General features: G+C 43.1%; 1 protein-coding gene across 1 annotated transcript; it reads right to left on the bottom strand.

The window, feature by feature from the left end:
- Nucleotides 1-1,000: 1,000 nt before the first annotated feature.
- On the bottom strand, nt 1,001-18,722 carry LOC137260498 (uncharacterized). The gene is made up of 15 exons (XM_067798172.1): nt 18,554-18,722; nt 16,819-16,922; nt 15,993-16,196; nt 15,238-15,489; nt 14,362-14,525; nt 13,576-13,698; nt 12,776-12,884; nt 10,635-10,789; nt 9,818-9,922; nt 8,806-8,880; nt 7,521-7,644; nt 6,650-6,759; nt 5,700-5,864; nt 5,433-5,529; nt 1,001-1,680 (listed from the first exon to the last, which is right to left on the bottom strand). The coding sequence occupies exons 2-15, from the start codon at nt 16,919-16,921 to the stop codon at nt 1,589-1,591; spliced, it is 1,878 nt and encodes a 625-aa protein (XP_067654273.1). The 5' UTR covers nt 16,922; nt 18,554-18,722; the 3' UTR covers nt 1,001-1,588.
- Nucleotides 18,723-21,046: the final 2,324 nt, after the last annotated feature.

Raw genomic sequence — 21,046 nt, 5'->3', positions numbered from 1 at the left:
AACGACATCGTACACCTGTATTACCGCTGACACAAAATTAATACTCATGATATAGTCACACTTGTCCAATAGACTAAACTCACTCACTCACTCATATCCATGTGAAATCTCTGGTAATTTCTCATGGATATGAGTGAGTGAGTGAGTTTAGTCTTACGCCGCACTCAGCAATATTCCAGGTATATGGCGATGGTCTGTAAATAAGTAAGTCTGGACTAGACAATCCAGTGGTCAACAGGAAGAACATCGATCTGCGCAAACGCAGGTGGGTGTAGACGACTAGCCTATCCCGTGTTGTACTGTAGTTGAAGGTTGGGAGATGGACTGCGTCAAAGTAGACTAATGTGATTTGATAACCTGACGTTATCTTTGTGAGTATGAGTGCCAGTGCATGCATGTGATGTGGACAGAGAGAGGTTACAGTCTTCCGATCCCCACCCCTTGTTTTCGTGACTCAAAACCAAGAAGAATGCAAATTCTTGGCGGAAACTATGGTTCTGTATTTTGAAATGACCACATTTTACGATGCAGTTTTGTAAGCTGACCGGACCACTAACACTAGTTCCGTTGTCCTCGGGATTTTTTTGTTGCTGTTGATTGGAACACCTTGTACATGTTCATGCAGATCACCGCGTAGATAAAACCCGATAAATTACAAATCCATGACGCGTTCACAGTACACTATTTTTCGCTTTGATCGCAAGGTATAGATACCTAGGCTCGAATGCCATGTCGATGACATCTGGTATGTGCTTTCGGGATGGTGTCCGAGTGAGCCCAGATGCAACTGTGCCGTGAAGGTCTGGAGTAGAATAGACCTTCAACAACCCATGCTTGCTGTAAAAGGTGACTCTGCTTGTCGTAAGACTTCTGAATAATTGACCATGACAGTAGGTTACTTTGGTTACACCAACCGTTATCAGCGGTGAGGGGTAACAGTCGATGGTAAATGCATGCAAGCTGATCTCCCTCACCATTCAAAATATAAACAACAGTCTTATTTGGAGTATAATGTATTTATTTTTATAATATTACACATTAACACTTGTATCTAATCTGTCGAAAAGAAGAAGGTAGACACTTAAAACTGGATTTGGTGGCGCAATTATTAAAGCTTTAAGAAAACATTACCTGGCGTATATGTCACAAAAACATTTCTGTACAAAACACAGAGATGCCAAATCAATATTAAATAGCAGAATATCGAAAGAAAATCGGGTCTTTTTGTTTGATTTTAAATCACCTCGCGATTTCCATCCAGAACGTCATATGAACACATTTACTCAATGTGTCGAATGGTCATTATAACTAAAGTAAACTACGTTTAAACCGACCACGCTTGATACGAACTGTCAGATATAACAAACTGTCACGTGTATGTGCCTTAAATGATCGGTTATAACGACCCAGTGTTCATCCTCGTTACAACCGTGTTTTGATATACATTTTTCTACCTTCAACTATGTGCTGAGTTTGGTTGACCGAAGTCTTTTGATCAGGTCTTTCTCGTCCACCACAAGAACTGTAAACATTCGTTACAAGAAACTTAAAAACCAAACTAGATACAGATAGTCCTCCGGCAGATGCATCATGAGCGTTTCTTCTTGATCACCATATAGACGACGAAACCAATGCCGAATGCTAGCACCAACATTCCGACACCTAGACCGACCACGCTCCCTGTGAACAGACACCAGACAATAGCATTTCACGTTTCCCACACCCAGACCGACCACGCTCCCTGTGAACAGACACCAGACTATAGCATTTACCTTTCCCACACCCAGACCGACCACGCTCCCTGTGAACAGACACCAGACAATGGCATTTACCTTTCCCACACCCAGACCGACCACGCTCCCTGTGAACAGACACCAGACAATAGCATTTACCTTTCCCACACCCAGACTGACCATGCTCCCTGTGAACAGACACCAGACAATGGCATTTACCTTTCCCACACCCAGACTAACCACGCTCCCTGTGAACAGACACCAGACAATGGCATTTACCTTTCCCACACCCAGATCGACCACGCTCCTTGTGAACAGACACCAGACTATAGCATTTACCTTTCCCACACCCAGACCGACCACGCTCCCTGTGAACAGACATCAGACAATGGCATTTACCTTTCCCACACCCAGACCGACCACGCTCCCTGTGAACAGACACCAGACAATAGCATTTACCTTTCCCACACCCAGACCGACCACGTTCCCTGTGAACAGACATCAGACAATGACATTTACGTTTCCCACACCCAGACCGACTACGCTCCCTGTGAACAGACACCAGATAGTAGCATTTACCTTTCCCACACCCAGACCGACCACGCTCCCTGTGAACAGACACCAGACAATAGCATTTACCTTTCCCGCACCCAGACCGACCATGCTCCCTGTGAACAGACACCAGACAATAGCATTTACCTTTCCCAAACCCAGACAGACCACGCTCCCTGTGAACAGACACCAGACAATATCATTTACCTTTCCCACACCCAGACCGACCACGCTCCCTGTGAACAGACACCAGACAATGGCATTTACCTTTCCCGCACCCAGACCGACCACGCTCCCTGTGAACAGACACCAGACAATATCATTTACCTTTCCCACACCCAGACCGACCACGCTCCCTGTGGACAGATACCAGACATGTGCTATGTTTACTACGTTAGGTGACCTGCTGTCATGTTTACAAATACAAGTAATTTCATTCAGCTATCAGTGCTGTCCACCTCATCCTCTTCTCCAACGGCATATGTCACGCCTTTCCAACAACACGATTTTCTGTAATATATCTCTATTGGGTTATATGTGCATTCACTTTAGCTTCATGTTGATACAATAAATCGATAACTGGAGACCCGTGAAGGTCCCGGGGTAGAATAGGCCTTCAACAAACCATGCTTGCCTTAAAAGGCGACTATGTTTTTCGTAAAAGGCGACTAACGAGATAAGGTGGTCAGTCCAACTGACTTGGTTGACATATGTCATTGTTTCCCAACTGCACAGATTGATGCTCATGTTGTAGATCACTGGATTGTCTGGTCCAGACTCGATTATTTACACCCCGCCGCCATATAGCTGGAACATTGCTGAGTGCGGCGTAAAACTAAAGTCACTCACTCGATAACTGAAACTTCCAAATAGTCAAACTTGCCACAAATAGAATATAACAGTTTTTTCCGGAATCAGTTAGGTAGTAGCTTCGCTGATAGTCGCTGAGGGCTGATAGTTAGTATTAATGCGAGAAATGCCACATTGGTTTTCAGAGAAGTGTGTCGTGATGGTGTGCCTTGAATCATGAGCTGACACCATGTGCACAACGTAACGCCAGATCTTCCTGTTTTCCAAATGTTGTCTTTTTAGCATAAGCTGATCTTATCCAGTGCTTACACCCTGATCTCACCCTATATTTACGTCGGCTGGTAACAGCCTGCTTATGTGACCCAATATGTTTCCAATGCCATCTTGTGAGCACATCAGATCTTCTCGTTCACAGAATCCTGCTTAGCAACGTTATATCGCTTCATCCTGTGTTTCCAAAGTTGAATGTCTGTAAAATTAGCTGACCTCATCTTGTGATTTCAACTTTATCCCAAACCACCATCTGTTTATAACGTTAGCCATCTTACCGTCTGCTTACTAACGTTAGTCCACCGTAACCTCTGTTTATAAGCGTATCCCAGACAATCCATTGTTTATAACCTAAGCCTATTTCACCCTCTGTCTACAACGCTGGTCCATCCCACACTGTTTTCAATACTATCCCACCTGAATTTTGTTAACACCGTTAGCTCACCCCACCCTTCATTTACAACGTTAGCTCACTCCATCATTTACAACGTTACCTCACCCCACCCACCATTTACGTTACCTCACCCACCCTCCATTTACAACGTTACCTCACCCCACCCTCCATTTACAACGTTACCTCACCCACCCTCCATTTACAACGTTACCTCACCCCACCCTCCATTTACAACGTTACCTCACCCCACCCTCTCTTTACAACGTTACCTCACCCCACACTCCATTTACAACGTTACCTCACCCCACCCTCCATTTACAACGTTTCCTCACCCCACCCTCTCTTTACAACGTTACCTCACCCCATCCTCTATTTACAACGTTACCTCACCCCACCCTCCATTTACAATGTGACCTCACCCCACCCTCCATTTACAACGTTACCTCACCCCACCCTCCATTTACAACGTTACCTCACCCCACCCTCTATTTACAACGTTACCTCACCCCACCCTCCATTTACAACGTTTCCTCACCCCACCCTCCATTTACGTTACCTCACCCACCCTCCATTTACAACGTTACCTCTCCCCACCCTCCATTTACAACGTTACCTCACCCCACCCTCCATTTACAACGTTACCTCACCCCACCCTCCATTTACAACGCTACCTCACGCCACCCTCCATTTACAACGTTACCTCACCCCACCCTCTCTTTACAACGTTACCTCACCCCACCCTCTCTTTACAACGTTACCTCACCCCACCCTCTATTTACAACGTTGTCTCATTCCACCCTCCATTTACAACGTTACCTCTCTCCATCCTCCATTTACAATGTGACCTCACGTCACCCTCCATTTACAACGTTACCTCACCCCACCCTCTATTTACAACGTTACCTCACCCCACCCTCCATTTACAACGTTACCTCTCTCCATCCTCCATTTACAATGTGACCTCACCTCACCTCCATTTACAACGTTTCCTCACCCCACCCTCCATTTACAATGTGACCTCACCCCACCCTCCATTTACAACGTTTCCTCACCCCACCCTCTCTTTACAACGTTACCTCACCCCACCCTCCATTTACAACGTTACCTCACCCCACCCTCCATTTACAACGTTTCCTCACCCCACCCTCCATTTACAACGTTTCCTCACCCCACCCTCCATTTACAACGTTACCTCACCCCAACCTCCATTTATAACGTTACCTCACCCCACCCTCCATTTACAGCGTGACTCACCCCACCCTCCATTTACAACGTTTCCTCACCCCACCCTCCATTTACAACGTTTCCTCACCCCACCCTCCATTTACAACGTTACCTCACCCTACCCTCTATAGAAGGTTTCCTCACCCCACCCTCTGTTAAGATCGTTATCTCACCTCTGTTTAGAGTGCTATGTCACCTCCTGCTATTAACGCCGTTAGATCACGTTATATGTACACCGTAAGTTCTCCCTACCCTGTATGTACACCGTTAGGTCATCCTATCCTGTATGTACACCGTTAGGTCACCCTATGCTCTATGCACAACCTTAGGTCACCCTACCCTGTATGTACACCGTTAGCTCCGGGGTTTGGGCCCTCTGTCAAAACCATTAGCTCACCCACTGTATGCAAGGTTATGCCACCTCTTGTTGTTAAGAAACTGTAGCTCACCTCCTGTATACTCCAGCTTGACATTCTTCCAGGGATGTTCCACTATTACCGTATCCTTAGAAGTCACAGAGTAGGGGCGTGGCTTCATAACGACTCCCTGTATATAACAGTATCAATACTTGTCACTTTTCAACAATCCACAATCATCGCAAAGAGTTAGCAAGAACCAGTAAGAATATTTCAAATTTGTAGTCACCATTTGCGTTTCCGCATCTGTGTGTACCTGAGATGATGACGTAAAATAAACCCATTACGTGAAAATCTTACGTTGATGGTGATTGTGAAGTTGCCGGAGTTAATGCCGTATGTGAGGATGTCCACAGCGTCCTCCAATGAAAGCTGGCTAGCGGGGTTAACAACATCGCCCGGTAGTGGAGCCTTGTCCAGGAGTCGGAAAGACACCAAGATATCCTTGGTATCAAGGAAGCTCACCTGGAACACCCCAGGGGAGGTCACTCTCAGGCCACGATGATTTGTACTGAGGTTTGTTATCCTAATAGGGAATTAGGTGTTACAGATTCCAGTTTTTACACTAATTGGAACACAGAGACTAGACAGAATAGTTACGTTTTCGCAATGCAGAGGAAGCTGTCAAAACCGGCATCTCCCTGATCCAATAAGTTGTCAACACTGACATCTAACTAAAATCTAAGTCCCTTGCATGGTCTGTACATTTATGATCAGCTCTACAATCTGGCACATTATCTAAAACGGATTATTTTTGCTGTCCTAGTAGGTGCCGGATTAAACAGCTTCCACTGTAATAGGGCATATCGGAGTGGTCTAAATACGAAGAGAAGGGCTTGGAAAGCACTTTATAAAGTCATAAACAGGGATGACTGAGATTGGATAGTAATAGGGAACACTGTCCATATAGTGAAAAGAGAGAGCTGGGAGTAGCTAAATATTTGTACTTTTAGGGCAGACAGATGTTGGAATGTAACTGACTGTTTGCTACTCTGATGGGCGTGACAAAGGATTGAGACTGTGTGAATTATGATGATGATCTGATGAAGAAGACATTGGTTTGGAACTACCGGACTGTTTGTTACCCTGACAGGTGAGGCGGGGGTTTGAGAGTACGTGCATTTTGTGGATGATTTGATGAGGAAGACATGGATTTGAGGGTACCTAAATGTTTATTAATCTGAGAGATGGAGGTTGGAGACTATGTTTTTGTTGATGATTTGGTAAGGACGACGTGGGTTTGAGAATACCTGAATGTTTGTTATTCTGATTGGGGAGATGGTGGTGTAACCAGCCACTGTCACTAAGATGAAATACCGGAACATCGTCAGTTGATCCGACACGAGCTTGTTGTACTGAGCTGAAAGATGTACAGGGCATATAAGATATGAAAGTTTTTAATAAATTTAATTTGCATAAATCTCCACTGCCTTTATATGCACTACGAGCGATGTCGGTGGGAATAGAGCCGCTAAGAACCAATATAGAACAACAAGTACGACCACTATTAAGAACAACAGTTATAAGGATAGTAATACTTATGCAAGTACGGCATCCACAACAGCATGTACTACTTCACTTTATACAGCTGCCATCAACATGTACAGCATACTGGACCCGTGAAGGTCCCGGGGTAGACTAGGCCTTCAGCAACCCAGGCTTGCCATAAATGGCGACTATGCTTGTCGTAAGAGATGACTAACAGGAACGGATGGTCAGGCTCGCTGACTTGGTTGACACATGTCATCGGTTGCCAATCGCGCAGATCGATGCTCATGCTGTTGATCACTGGATTGTCAGGTCCAGACTCGATTATTTACAGACCGCCGCCATATAGCTAGAATATTGCTAAATATGAATATAAACTAAACTCACTCAGCTACACTTGCAACATCTACCAGGTATACAGTAGTGAGAGAGTCAGTATAATGTTATGCCCCTTTAAGCAATATTTCGCAATATTTCAGCAATATCACGGCGGGGACACCAGAAATGGGTTTCACACTTTGTACCCATGTGAGGAATAGAACCCGGCCTTTCGACGTGACGGGCTGACGCTTCAGCCATTCTACTTCTCCACCACCCCGATTGTCAGTAGCGTCACTTAACGGTCAAAGTTACCTGGTAGGACAAACTTCATATCTTTCTTGTGGGTGGGGCCGAAACACGGCGTGATGTCAAAGTCGAGGAGGGACGGTTCATCGTCGTCGTATTCGTAGATGTTGTAGGTGGTGAAGAAAGGTACCTGTCAACACAAACATCAGATCAGGCCAAGCGTGGTGACTCGGTCCGACTGTGCCACTGAGGAAGTGGGGAGACTAGGGAAAAGGGGTGGGAGGTGGAGCAACTGGCCTTTCAGAAACCTGAGATCGTGTGTCCCTCTTCATTCTGAATATCCTTGTAGGTTTGTTAGCTGCACAGATGCAAACATCACTTACTGTTCAAACTTGCTATGTATATATAACCATGCCTTTAGTATTATAGACCACTTGCTTGATTACAGTGTTAGCAACCATAGTGAACCGTCGCTCATCTTGTATTAAAGAGGTTGTATATTAATAGGCCTCTCCACGTTGTTCAGTAAAAGTCAGGATTGAACTTACTCGTCAATAACATACTTACTGTTGCTCCCAGGCGGTTCAAATGACTCACTGCATTGTCCACACGATGTTAGAGATATAGCCCCCTATACACGCTTCAAACCATGCGCATTGAAGCACGTTAAGTGAATGACTATTTTTCGGAAATGAAGTAGTTGTTTCACAATCCACTTGAAAACTATAACCCTGTTTTTCTGGCTTTCTTTAAAGACGTTTGATGGATGTCAACTGTCATGAAGACAGTTGGCCCTCAGTTCCAGTTCTCAGTGGCTACAAATCGCATAACAGAACAAACTTGCCAAATGCGCACAAGGTGAGTATACTTTTGGTTTGTTTGTGTTGTGTTTGAGGCCGCTCTCAGAAGTGTTTCAGCAGTATGCCGTCAGTCTATAAATAACTGAATCTGGACTAGACAATCTTGTGGTCAACAGCATGAGCATCGATCTACGTAAGTAGAACACTACTATGAAATGTGTCAGCGCGTCTGACAACCCAGTCGCGTTAGTCACCTATTACAAGCATGGGTTTCAAAGGATAAAAATTCCCACCTGGATAAGAACATCATTAGATTAACAGTATCCTCTGACAAGAGAAGGGGTGGAAATTTTACTTTGTGTGTGCCTTTTGGTGCCACCTGTGTAAATCTTGAAGAACTCTTAAAGGAAGATACAGTTTGACAAGACTAGGAGGTAGTTTTGTAAATCCAGACACCACACATATGCGCGCGCAGATGCACACGTTCATTCGCGCCCATATCCTCATACACTCTATATATAGACAAAGGCCAATCATTCCTACGTTCTTACCGATGCCGCGGCGATTGACAGCTGGACAGGAAGTATCGAGCCGGACCCGTAGCCATGCTGAGACAACCACAGTTGCTGAAGAGATACCAAAATATATTCAAAGCAAATATTCGAAAAGTTAAGATCTCTTGCCGAGAATATTAAGAATTTGAAATACTGAACCATTAAGATTTAAATATAATTTTAGCCCTGCCTCACATCCACTGAAAGAATACAAAAATAGGCTGTCGAACACTATGAATGTTACAAAAGTATCCTTGGACCCTGGCCGCTCAGCGTTCACAGCATTAGGTCATTCGAAAGCCGGTGATATAATATAATGAGTGGGTGAGTGAGTTCAGTTTTACGCCGCACAGCAAACTCAACTAAGTCAACAGCATGAGCACAGACCTGCGCAAATGCGAACCGATGACATGTGTCTCCTTGCATACGCCAGTTTGTTCTTTCGATATATCCGTCAGGTCGTTGTATCAGTGAGATCGTTGTATCCGTGAATTCGTTACATCTGTCAGTTCGTTGCATCCGTCAGTTCGTTGTATCTGTCAGTTCGTTATATCCGTCAGTTCTTTATATCCGTCAGTTCGTTGTATCAGTGAGTTCGTTGTATCTGTCAGTTCGTTATATCCGTCAGTTATAACCGCCAGTTCACTGTATCCGCAAGTTCGTTATATCTGTGAGTTCGTCATATCCGTGAGTTGGTTGTTTCCGTTAGTTCGCTGTCTCCGTGAGTTCGTTATATCCGTCAGTTCGTTGCAACCGGCAGCTCGTTATATGCGACAATCCGTTATATCTGTAAGTTCGTAACATCCGCCATTTAGTTTTGTTCGTCGGTTCATCATGTTCAATTGTTCGTAATATCCGATAGTTCGCTATAAACCTACTTCACTGTACGTAAATGAAGGCCCATCACGAATCAGAAACATGTCAACGTCGCCTAGTATCTCCCAATATGTAGTAGTTATCTCTATCACGTGGTCAGTAGAAGCTTCTGATTAACGACTTTGTTGCTTACGGTGGCGTATAGGAACTCCCATGTCGAGTTCACCCCCGACCCAGCGTTCGGCCAATCGTTCCGTTCCTCCACCCACACGTCACAGTCGATACCACGAATTGTCCTCTGAAACAAGACGTGTTATTAGGCGTGGCTATCGAGGCAATAGCGATAGTCTGTTGCAACCTACTGTTATGATAGCGACAGTCTGTTGCTACCAACCATTGGAATAGGTGTTTTTCCTGGAAATATCTCCTTTGAAGTCATTACCCAAGTAGATGTATCGTTTATATACCAATCCGTCCATCCATCCATCCATCCATCAATCAATCAAAAGCCAGTAAATAGTTAACAGGAATAGGGACCCAGAGCTAAAAGTTGAGCGAATCGGGTACTTCCTGTATTTTGCGCTGCGCATTTTTACCAACGGAAGTCAATTATGAAACTATCGATAGTCACACATATTATCGTTGCATGAACTGTTTTTCGTTTCTACCATCCATTAATCACTATCTTAGACTCAACAACTGCAATCCATCGGTAGTCCGATGCCTACCTACAGCTCAACGTGTCAACGAGAGAGAGAGAGAGAGAGAGAGAGAGAGAGAGAAAGAGAGAGAGAGAGTTTTAAGTGTGTCCAGACCTTTAATGGGTAGTATATATCGCATATAAATATATGAAAAACTCCACACCTTTCACTGAGTTATCATACGACCAACACCTTGCCAACAGAACTGTGTCATTTTTCCAATGCCACCTTTATCTAGACGTTTACAGACATGTAACTTATCAAATACCCTTCCCTTTCTGCTGTGGGAATGAGGGCCCCAATACACACCACCCCGTCGTAGGCGAGGGTTCCGGATTCAGAGTGTTGAAAATATTGTGTTGACATCATCTTGACGTGTGTCGGGTCAACCTTCACGGAGTCCAAAGCATTGATGGCGTGGACAGTGCAGTTGCCGACCACTGTGTCAATAACGTACGCTGTGCCTGCAACATCACCCTATATCTGTAGCAATTATGACTGGGTTTAACTATACTATGTTATATGTTGTTAGCTGGTCGTGATGCTAACATGGGTTGATGCACACTCGATGAACTTAAACGTCTAGGGTACATCAAACCACTGGGCCCCGAGGGACCAGTGAACAACGTATGTATCTTACCGAAGACATCCGTGTTAATTCTGAGTTGTTTGAAGCACGTTTTTTATACGTTATCATGTGTTATACGTGGTAACGAATATATCTCGACGACCACCTCACTAAATACTTTATATCTGGACTGAAAGAATAAGACAGTCAAAAAGATTGTATGTATAACTTTCGTATTCGTGAGCGTACAAAGTTTTTCTTCATTGTCATTCAGCACGAAACGTTCAGTCTAGTGTAGACTGAAATAGAGTATTTATACAAATTAAGCTGAATGGTAGCTGACACGGCGATTTCTTACTTGCGTATGAACGGTCAAGTCACCTCGTGCAGACATTAAACCTTTGAAACGGTGCAATCAAACGTTCGAAATCCACATCATTCATTGTTAAATATTTATGTAATAAGGAACTCAAATGACACACAGCGTAAGAAACGGCTACTCTGTTAATATGGAACTTTCATCAATCTACTATCAAGACTGAACAGTGCTGGATCAACAGCTCCTTACTAGTTGTTTGAAGTAAACATAAATGTACACATAGATTAGCCATTCTGTTTTGACTGTTTTAACACGGGTTCCATCCATTTTGCTATAACAGGGGAGTTAATTGAACACTTAGGCTTCAGTAAACGATGATGCTCTGAACAATGGTGCAGGGATGCATTCAAACGTTTTGGTGGATCGGTTTTCAAATTGCAAATCGATTTCACTTCATTGCCGAAATCATGGAATTTTAGAAAAGCTCATGGTTTTAATGAGATATAATGTATGTGTCATATTTCCGTTCGATGCCTCAAAGCTTTACACTAGACATATAACGGATGGACTGACAATAATGGCGATTGTCGGGATGGATTATGAGAAAACAATATTAAGAATCACTAACATCATCCTTGCAAAACTACGTTACATGTGTAGTCAATTGAATTGTGATCTCTTATAAGAGAGGTATAAGAGATAACTCAAGTTGTTCTTGTGGAAATATTTGTGAAATTAAAAATTAACATTTAAATGTCAATTATATGCTCAACAGAGAACTACCATGATGACTAATTCACTCAGTGTTACCAATGTGACTATAAACTCTGAGTTACTACTATATGACAATGCAGATCTGGCTGTTCATATAAATGAAAACATATTTAAAATTGCTCAAACATATATCTGTCAATCTAAAAGATTTTCCTTATTTTTAGAATTGTTCCATTCTTTCCCATCTTTCTGTCCTTGCCTGCCCATCTTGTATAATGAATGTAAATTATGTTCTATAAATACTACGGAGAGGGTGTTCTAAGTTATATAACTTGTACCCAATCCTTTTCTCATGAATATAATATGTTTAAAACAAAAAAATATATTATACCGATTTCATTCAAACCTTGATGTGACCTGCCAGTTAATTATACTTTCATGGAAATGTTACACTTAGCTTAAGACCTATACTTGACGTAAGATCGGGCGGTCAGACTCGATGTTTTGGTTGACACATGTTATCGTATCTACATTGCGTAGATCGGTGGGTATGTTGTTGATCATTCGATTGTCTGGTCCAGACAGGTGTCCTAATTCTCGAAACGTTCGTAGCCCTAAGATTTCTTACCTTTGATCGTAGCCAAGGTGTTAAGAAAGGGTTGAAAACGTTCGCAGGGCTAACAACGTTTCGAGAATAACTACCCAGGCACCATGGCAGCGTTAAGTAACAAACCAGCTCATGCTCCTAGATGTGGTTGGGTGGGTTCGTGTCCCAACAGTGAAACGCACGGCATAAAATCATATTTTATCATCCGGTCGATCAAGCAGCATCAAAGCCGGAAGCGTTACCTGTGTTGTAGTCGTGTATCTCGGACAGCATATTGGTTGTGTACTTGGATCCCGTCGGCACCGGTCGATACTGGAACTTGGACATCTTCGTGGAGAAGTCATACCATTCCTGTAGGAATAATACCGGAATGTACTGCTATGATGAGTGGTTACAATATAAGTTGTTCACTGGTCACATGTGGGGGTGGACATTGTTGATTTAATAATTCCTGAGCCAGAAGGGACCAGTGATCAACGTATATACATTACCGAACAACTGAATGTTAATTTTGAATTGTTTGAAGCAAAGGTAGAATTCCTTCTGTAGCCATCGATAGATTTTGCTGACAAGATAAACAGATTTAGAGTTATCTCCCTTCCATCGATTTCCATTTCCAAGGCATCGGCAATTTCAGTAAAGCACACGTGACTCATTAGAGTCATGTTTTTAGGGATTAAGGAATTACTACCATGATGTACCGAATAATTTGCCACTGGCAGCGGGGTATATTAAAAAGCTACTCGCTTGCAAACGGGGTACATTGAAAATAGAAGAAGAGCACTCGGCCAATCAGAGAGGTAAGACTGAACACTTAAAACAGTTATTGTTAAAATGGATACTTCAACGGGACAGCTGTTGTTTTACTCTCAGCAATATGCAGAGTGGTTGTTCTAGGATCAGTGGGGGTAGATGACGTACTTTCATACCATGTGCCATGCTCATGCTGTTAATCACTAAACTGTCTGGTCCAGACTCGATTATTTACAGGCCGCCGCCATGTATCTGGTAGGGCGGCGTAAAACTAAACTCACTCACTTACCCACAAGAACGTAACAAAGTTGGATGTTGGGACAATCAGCTCTGACTTCATCTTGAAATATGTGCTGAACGAGGGCGGTGGCTTTGTGTTCTTCCTTCCAGGGCAGACGGTGTAGTCGGGCACCTGTCATACGCGTCATACATAGGTTCAGTTCAACACATTTTGTCTTACTTTTATGTAAAATACTTAAAATTCTTTGGTCAATAACGCTTTAGTAACTTTCCGCGTCATCCCTTCTAAGAGAGTTGCAGTTGGAAAACAAATTACCCGTTTCCATGGTAAGTGCCAAACTCAGCGCCGAGAAGATGTATCACTAATTATCGTATACGGCGTAAGCGGTGCACGGAGTTCGGAAAACGTTCGATTAGCTGTTTTTGAGTTCAAATTGTACAATATGTAAAAAAATATTTAACTGCCGTTCACAGCTTTATTAGACTATTTACATAGTCCAAAACATGTAAAACACTCATTTCGAACGAAGTGATATACATTTTGAGTTTTCGAAAAAATAAATATTTTTATTTTTCATTCTTAGCATATATTCATGATACCAGCATGTTGAATTTTGTCACATTGTTTTCAGAAGTTGGACACAATTTGGTTCCAGTACAATGAAGAGGGTAAATGAATGTGTGTGCGCCGCGCGTGTGTGTTTGTGGGTGTGTGTGCGTGCGTCCGTGCGTCCGTGCGTGTGTATATGTATCTCTCTATGTCACTGTTGCCAGAGAAGTTAATACCTTGGTCAGTAAAAACAAATAGATTAATAGTGCCTGTGACACGCTTTACCTCAAAGACTTTAGGACCGAGGTCAATGTATGGGAGAAAATCCGAGAACTCGTATACATGGTCGAAGTCGTGAGATGTTGTAGCATCAGTGAAGCGTCTTCCGGTCACGTGACATCGCACAGGAACCTGCTTCGTGTTGGACGCCGTCTGCCATTTGTTCTGAGCTTATGGAACAAAATTCATTTTTATCAGTCATTGAAACCTCAGTGTTATCTTTCCAAATTCACACTGGGCGATGGGCTAGCCTTGTGGTTAAAGCATCCCCTCGTCACGCCGATGACCAAAGATCGAATTCTAACATGGGAAAAAATTATGGTGTGCCCCGCCACTGGAATATTGCTAAAAGGGGCGCAAAGAGAAACTGACTCACTAACTCACTAACTTCAATTGCACACAAATGTGTCTTGGTTCAGTCATTAGATGTCCTTAAATAACATCTTACTTTGAAGGCAATTGTGATATGGTATATCGAACATATTTTTTCAACCCATTAAATGGATATCACGCACGCACGCTCACTCACGCTCACGCTCACTCACTCACTCGAGATCTACGTTTTAGTGTCTGTATCGTGTTTATCATAGAAAATCCTCTATGCGTATTGCTGTCTTATTTTGTGCGGCCATCGTATACCTATTTCCTATTTGACCAACCCGTGAAGGTCCCGGGGTAGAATAGGCCTTCAGCAACCCATGGTTGCCATAAAAGGCGACTATGCTTGTCGTATGAGGCGAATAACGGGATCGGGTGGTCAGACTCGCTGTCTTGGTTGACATGTCATCTGCTCCAGATTATTTACAGACCGCCGCCATATAGGCGTAAAACTAAACACATTTACCCACTCACCTATTTGACCAGTGAATGACCTCCACGTACCTGTGTAGTACCACGTGACGTTCATAGTGGCGTCCAGTGACTTCCAGTAGACACATGACCTCCACGCGTCCGTCTGGATGCCCCTCACTGTCACAGTACCCAGGTACTCCTCGGGGATGTTACCGCCAAACTCGAAAGCACTACCTGCCGGGTATGTACCGTCAGATCCATTCCGGAACCTCTGTAATCCAAACAGGAAGTTGTTGTCTGATGTGGCGAGATCCTGGACCTTGCACGTGGGATATCCAGATGCTGGAGAACAAAAGGTTTGAGGGTTGTCATCGAGCTGCACGGTCTAAAGAAACACGTGACATTAATATGTAACAACGTTGCAACTTCAGACGTAAAATCAGCTCTCTTCCTATTGTTCTCTAGTCAATCCTCATGCTCAACCCCACCACCTCACCAATTCCATCATCAGCCTGACCTCCTCATTGCCATCTAAACTCCCCATCCACCCCGTTTAAACTCCTTCAATTCCCCATCCACCCAACCGTCACCGCTATATGTAAAGGTACCCACGCGCACTTCACTCAAACACGTCACAACTATCCCATTTTAAGCCAGATGAACTCTACCCCGTCACCGTTAAGATCACAGCTCAGTCGTCTGTCTTCTCCATCTACCCATGCTCAAATCATCCCCTTTACTCAGCTGCTGTACCGCTGCTCTCTGATGCCAGTTATGTAGCCTAAGCCCATTGTCCATCTCCCTTTCTCAAGGCACACTATCACTTTTCAGGGTTCACTTCTTACCTGGCTGAGGGTTGATGACAAGTAGTTCATTGTCGTTGTAGTAGTAGTAGCCGAGACCTACCAGCCCTTGTGACAGTTCTGATACCAGTGCTCTGTTGTTGATGCCGTCGTAATATTCCTGAGCGTCGACTGTGTATCCACTGTTCAAGATGTTGCACTCAGTATGCACGGAGTAAACGGACGGGAGCTTAGGTCGAGTCGGGCCTGGAGTACATACATGTATATAGATCGATACAAAAACGTATACACCCTGAAGTCATGTCATGACATCCAATAAAGGCTACATATACATACAAAAGACATGTTCACACTCAAATCGATGAACTCATGTGGCAGACAGTACACGAAATTTGTCTGACTTTTGCAATATTATCTCCGGCATCTATCGTGTATCTTACGATACAGACTTGACACCTAGCACAAAGGGCGATTCCAATTTGTGTGAGTGAGTGAGTGAGTGAGTTTAGTTTTACGCCGCACTCAGCAATATTCCAGCTATATGGCGGCGGTCTGTAAATAGTCGAGTCTGGACCTGACAATCCAGTGATCAACAACATGAGCATCGATCTGCGCAATTGGGAACCGATGACATGTGTCAACCAAGTCAGCGAGTCTGACCACCCGATCCCGTTAGTAGCCTCTTACGACAAGCACAGTCACTTTTTATGGCAAGCATGGGTTGCTGAAGGCCTATTCTACCCCGGGACCTTCACGGGTCTCCAATGTGTGTCCTACTAGACACACATATACACGTCGGTGTAAACACTCACTGACTCAATGACTCTCTCACGCGCTAGCTCGCTCGCTACTTCACTCACTCACTTACCTGTGTTGGTGTTTTGGGGCGGAGTACACACACTGTCATCCTTCCCGTGAAGTACCGATAGAGACGGTACACAGAGAAGACAAACGAAGAGGAGATTCAACATTCTACAAACAAACAGTTTAAAATCTGCGTATATCAAGGGTGATCCCGGAAGCACAGTAAGAACCTTATATTACCGATCAATTCAACACATTGATTACAGGGCAGTTCGTTTCCTATTTACGGGGTTCCGTCCTATTGCGCAACTTAGTGCGATAACCAGTGCAGGATTTTTAGACTAATTCATTTAGCTGGATACATAAATATTAATCAGTATGATCTGATACGTCAAAGCACTTGTATATTGTAACACTACGCTCCTTTCAATCCTTGCAAACACGTCATACAACGGAAACTTGGAAACCATGGAAATCTCAAAAAGAGGCTCTGCTGCTAGAACTCCGGTACGGAACTGCTATTACATCAACCTCACTGTGTGTCATAGAACTACACTGCATAAGCGCAAACAACATATTACAGGTGTAACCAGTGAGCCAGATGCATTGTGAATCATCTTACGACCTCATCAAACAGAGACAGTCTGTGTTTCTTACTTAAGGTATGCTGCCTAAACAGGAGTATAGAAACACGGTGCTATTAAAGTTTAAAATTACATACCATTTTCTCATGAAACAAGTATTTGGAATTCAGTGTAACCAGAGTTGTGTTTGGTGGCAAATTTTATTTTCACAGGAAAAAGAATGGATTGGCTGAAAAGTAAGTCACTGTCTGAATAAGTTAATGAGATTCATGTTTAGGTATGCAACATATCGGACCCACGCACACACACCATGACACAAGAGGCTTAAATTCTAAATTTGTCCGGTAAAATGAAGTGGATAGATAAAAGTCCGTTACTTGATGCACCCCAGAACCTCTGGGTTGAGACGAAAGGTTTATATCCTAAGTTTACTATACAGAGCTGTGATCCGTTGACAACTTGTTCAAATCCCATATGAATGTTATTCCTGCTTTGTCAAAATCATGACAGTGTGTTTGTTTTATCCAAATTTTGAAGTACTAAGATGAACGCATGCGCCAATACGTGTGATTGCCTCGAACACATATGGAAAGCAATGACATAGCTTAACATTCACTAAATGGGTGCATGTTGCGCAACGCCGTTTTGAGTTGTGCGATATAGTGAACGAGTCATGATTTATAAGTGGGTGAGCATGTGAGTTGATATTAGGCGTCGCGCGGCAATATTTCACCCATATCGTGAGCAGAATAATTCAATTTATATCAGTATTAAAAAGCAATGAATCTCGAACGCAAAAACCTGTCATCGAAGGACAGGGAAATACTGGAGAGATACATATTTAAAGCTACCAAGCTATTACCAACATTAATACACTAGAGACAACAGTACAAAATAACAATGTGCTACATATCACCAGCAAATCAAGACTGATGTCCATACTAGGGACCGTGGACGTTATGAAATTATAAAAGTATAAAGATCATACGGAAGTCTATACTGTATACAACGGGAATATACACTCACGACCATCTATATCATTCCTGATATCACACACAAACGTTGGAGCACATCCAGCGGGCTTTATGTACAGTGACTAACAATAGACGTAGGTAAGGGTTTCTGACAGTAATGTGTATATTTCCTGTTGTTAGTTGAAATACAAAAATATGATTCGTTTTGTTCGGAAACTACCTTCACACTGGGGTAACGTACCTGTGGGTCGGCCAGTTCGTGTATCTAGGTCATCGTGAGATTGACAATAGATGGATGTACATTGCACGAGAGACGACTTGGTACGGCTGATAACGCTGGTCCTGTTATCAGGACATGCACTGGACCTTTGAAATCTCAACCATACTTAAAGCCTTGTCAAGAAGCTACTGAAGCCTTCTTGTTGAATACGCGAACCTCATTAATGCGAACACTACCGCATCTGGACAGTCGACTTGATTAACAAATGCTATATAGAATGTTTTTAGTGTCCTTTCGCTCCTACCAATATTAATGTTATATAGATGCAATGGCAAAAATTATTCAGGTGCCTAGAATTGGTCAAATGTGGGTGATGCTATCATACGGAATGCAGAAACACCTGATTAACGAGGATCTAATTAATGAGTGAGCGAGTTTGGTTTTATGCCGCTTGTAGCAATATTTCAGCAAATTCACTTTGGGTGACACCTGCAATGGGCCTCACACATTGTATTATTGTGGGGAATCGAACAGGGGTCTTCCTCGTGACGAGCGAACGCCTTAACCACTAGGCTACCCCACCGGACCTCAGATTAAAGGGACTTCACTGTATGTGAGTAATTCCGTTGAGGACAGTGTAACTTAACCTGTTGAGAAAACCTGTTCACTTGAATATTGCATGTGGTTCTAAGAATATTAATGTAACCAAAAGGTTACTAAGATGAAAACACTTAGTGAACAAAATCCGTAACAATCTCGATTGGATCTGTGAAGATGCAGGTTAAAATTTAAATCAAGCATCTCGTGCTTGGTGTAACAGGTGACTGACTCAATCAGGTGATCTGACTCAATGATATGTGTTATCCTAGATAGAGGCACGTGATGTTGATCACAAGATTGTTTTGTTCAGAATCGTTAAACGCCTCTGATTATTTCGCTGGAATATTACCGCGTGTGACGTTAATATTAATAATCGAGTCTGGACCTGACAATCCAGTGATCAACAGCGTCATGTGTCAAGCAAGTCAGCGAGCCTGACCATACATGGTTGTGTCGAACCTTGGCGTGTCAAGCATCCGGTTGTATCGAAGTAAATAAATTCGTTTCTCCCTGCATTGTTTTTTCTTTATCACTGTGCCAATAAACCTGTTAATGGCAGCCAGGATCAGTAGATGTTGGATGTTGGTATTTCACTTGTCTTTTAAAGAAAATTTCGATCATTCTGAACTATAAACTAAGCCACCGCGAGTTATCTCCCTCCCTTTGTGACTGTTCAGAAAGTATGCTGAAACTTTTTGCGTTTCCTTCAGGTTAGCTTCACTTGGTTTTATATAAAAGAGATAAGCTACAAAAAATACGTCTAACTGATGAAAGGTTAACTCAGAATCTATTGTGGAAGTATTCTTTGACTCTATATTGTTTGAGTCTGAACAGATTGTACGTTTCCTTTACTGGTGAAAACTAACATTTCCGTACATATATTAGGTCCTTTGTTGGTGCCTTACAACATATGGGCAGTCTGAAACAAGTTGTCCCATGGATGGTAAGACACGATGATATTTCAATGCTGTTTTGAAGATGTCATATGTTGCTTAGGATTTCAACATGTGCCTGAGCCATTAATCCTGTGATGTCCATTTGTTTAAAGTTCAATTTACATCTTCATTTGTAGTACTGATGTTGTTAATTCTGAACAATATGCTATGACAATGAAAGTGAAGGAATAGATGTTTTGATGGAAAACTACTCAGTGGAAGCTGTAAAAAACGGCATTTGTCTAATCCAGCAAGTTGTCTACAACGGCATACAATCCAAGTCCCTTCCGTGGCTTGTACATTTATCATCAGCTTTGCAATCCGGCACATTGTATAAACCGGCATTGACAGTAATTCAAAAATATCAATATCATCATCAGCTTTCCACTATTTTTTCCATTGTCACCTATTGTTTGTGTCTAATGCCCCTGGCCTACAGTTCAACATCAAATGAAGAACTCAAATGAAGCGGGAAAGAGACAGTTACCGCTGACAGACCCGTCAGACCTTGTCACGGACAAGCACAGAAATGCCAATCGTTGGTCGATGTGCTCCAAGAACTCCCGCACAAAGTACAGAACTGGTGATCATGATGATGATGATGATGATGATGATGATGAATGATGATGACGACGAAGACGACGATGGGCTGGATTTTTCGTGTATTGCAAACCGAGGTAACTCCCGTTGTCGTGCCAGAATCAGGTGAATCCCAGAATCTCGGTCTGTCCTGCGATGCGACACAGCCCGCTCAGACAGGTCGTGTAAGATTTGCCCTGACACTTACGGTTTCCCTGTACTACACCCATGGCTTAACATGGAAGATTTTTAGATTCATTCGTCTCCTATTCCATATGGCTGTACTGGTGAAGATCTGGGTTAGATTTGATCTTCAGTGAATGAGTGAGTTTCGTTTTACGCAACACTCAGCAATATTCCAGTTATATGGCGGCAATCTGTAAATAATCGGACCCGTGAA

This window comes from Haliotis asinina, chromosome 13 (genome assembly GCF_037392515.1).
Source record: "Haliotis asinina isolate JCU_RB_2024 chromosome 13, JCU_Hal_asi_v2, whole genome shotgun sequence".
Taxonomy (NCBI): domain Eukaryota; kingdom Metazoa; phylum Mollusca; class Gastropoda; order Lepetellida; family Haliotidae; genus Haliotis; species Haliotis asinina.
This window is presented reverse-complemented; position numbering and strand designations above follow the sequence as displayed.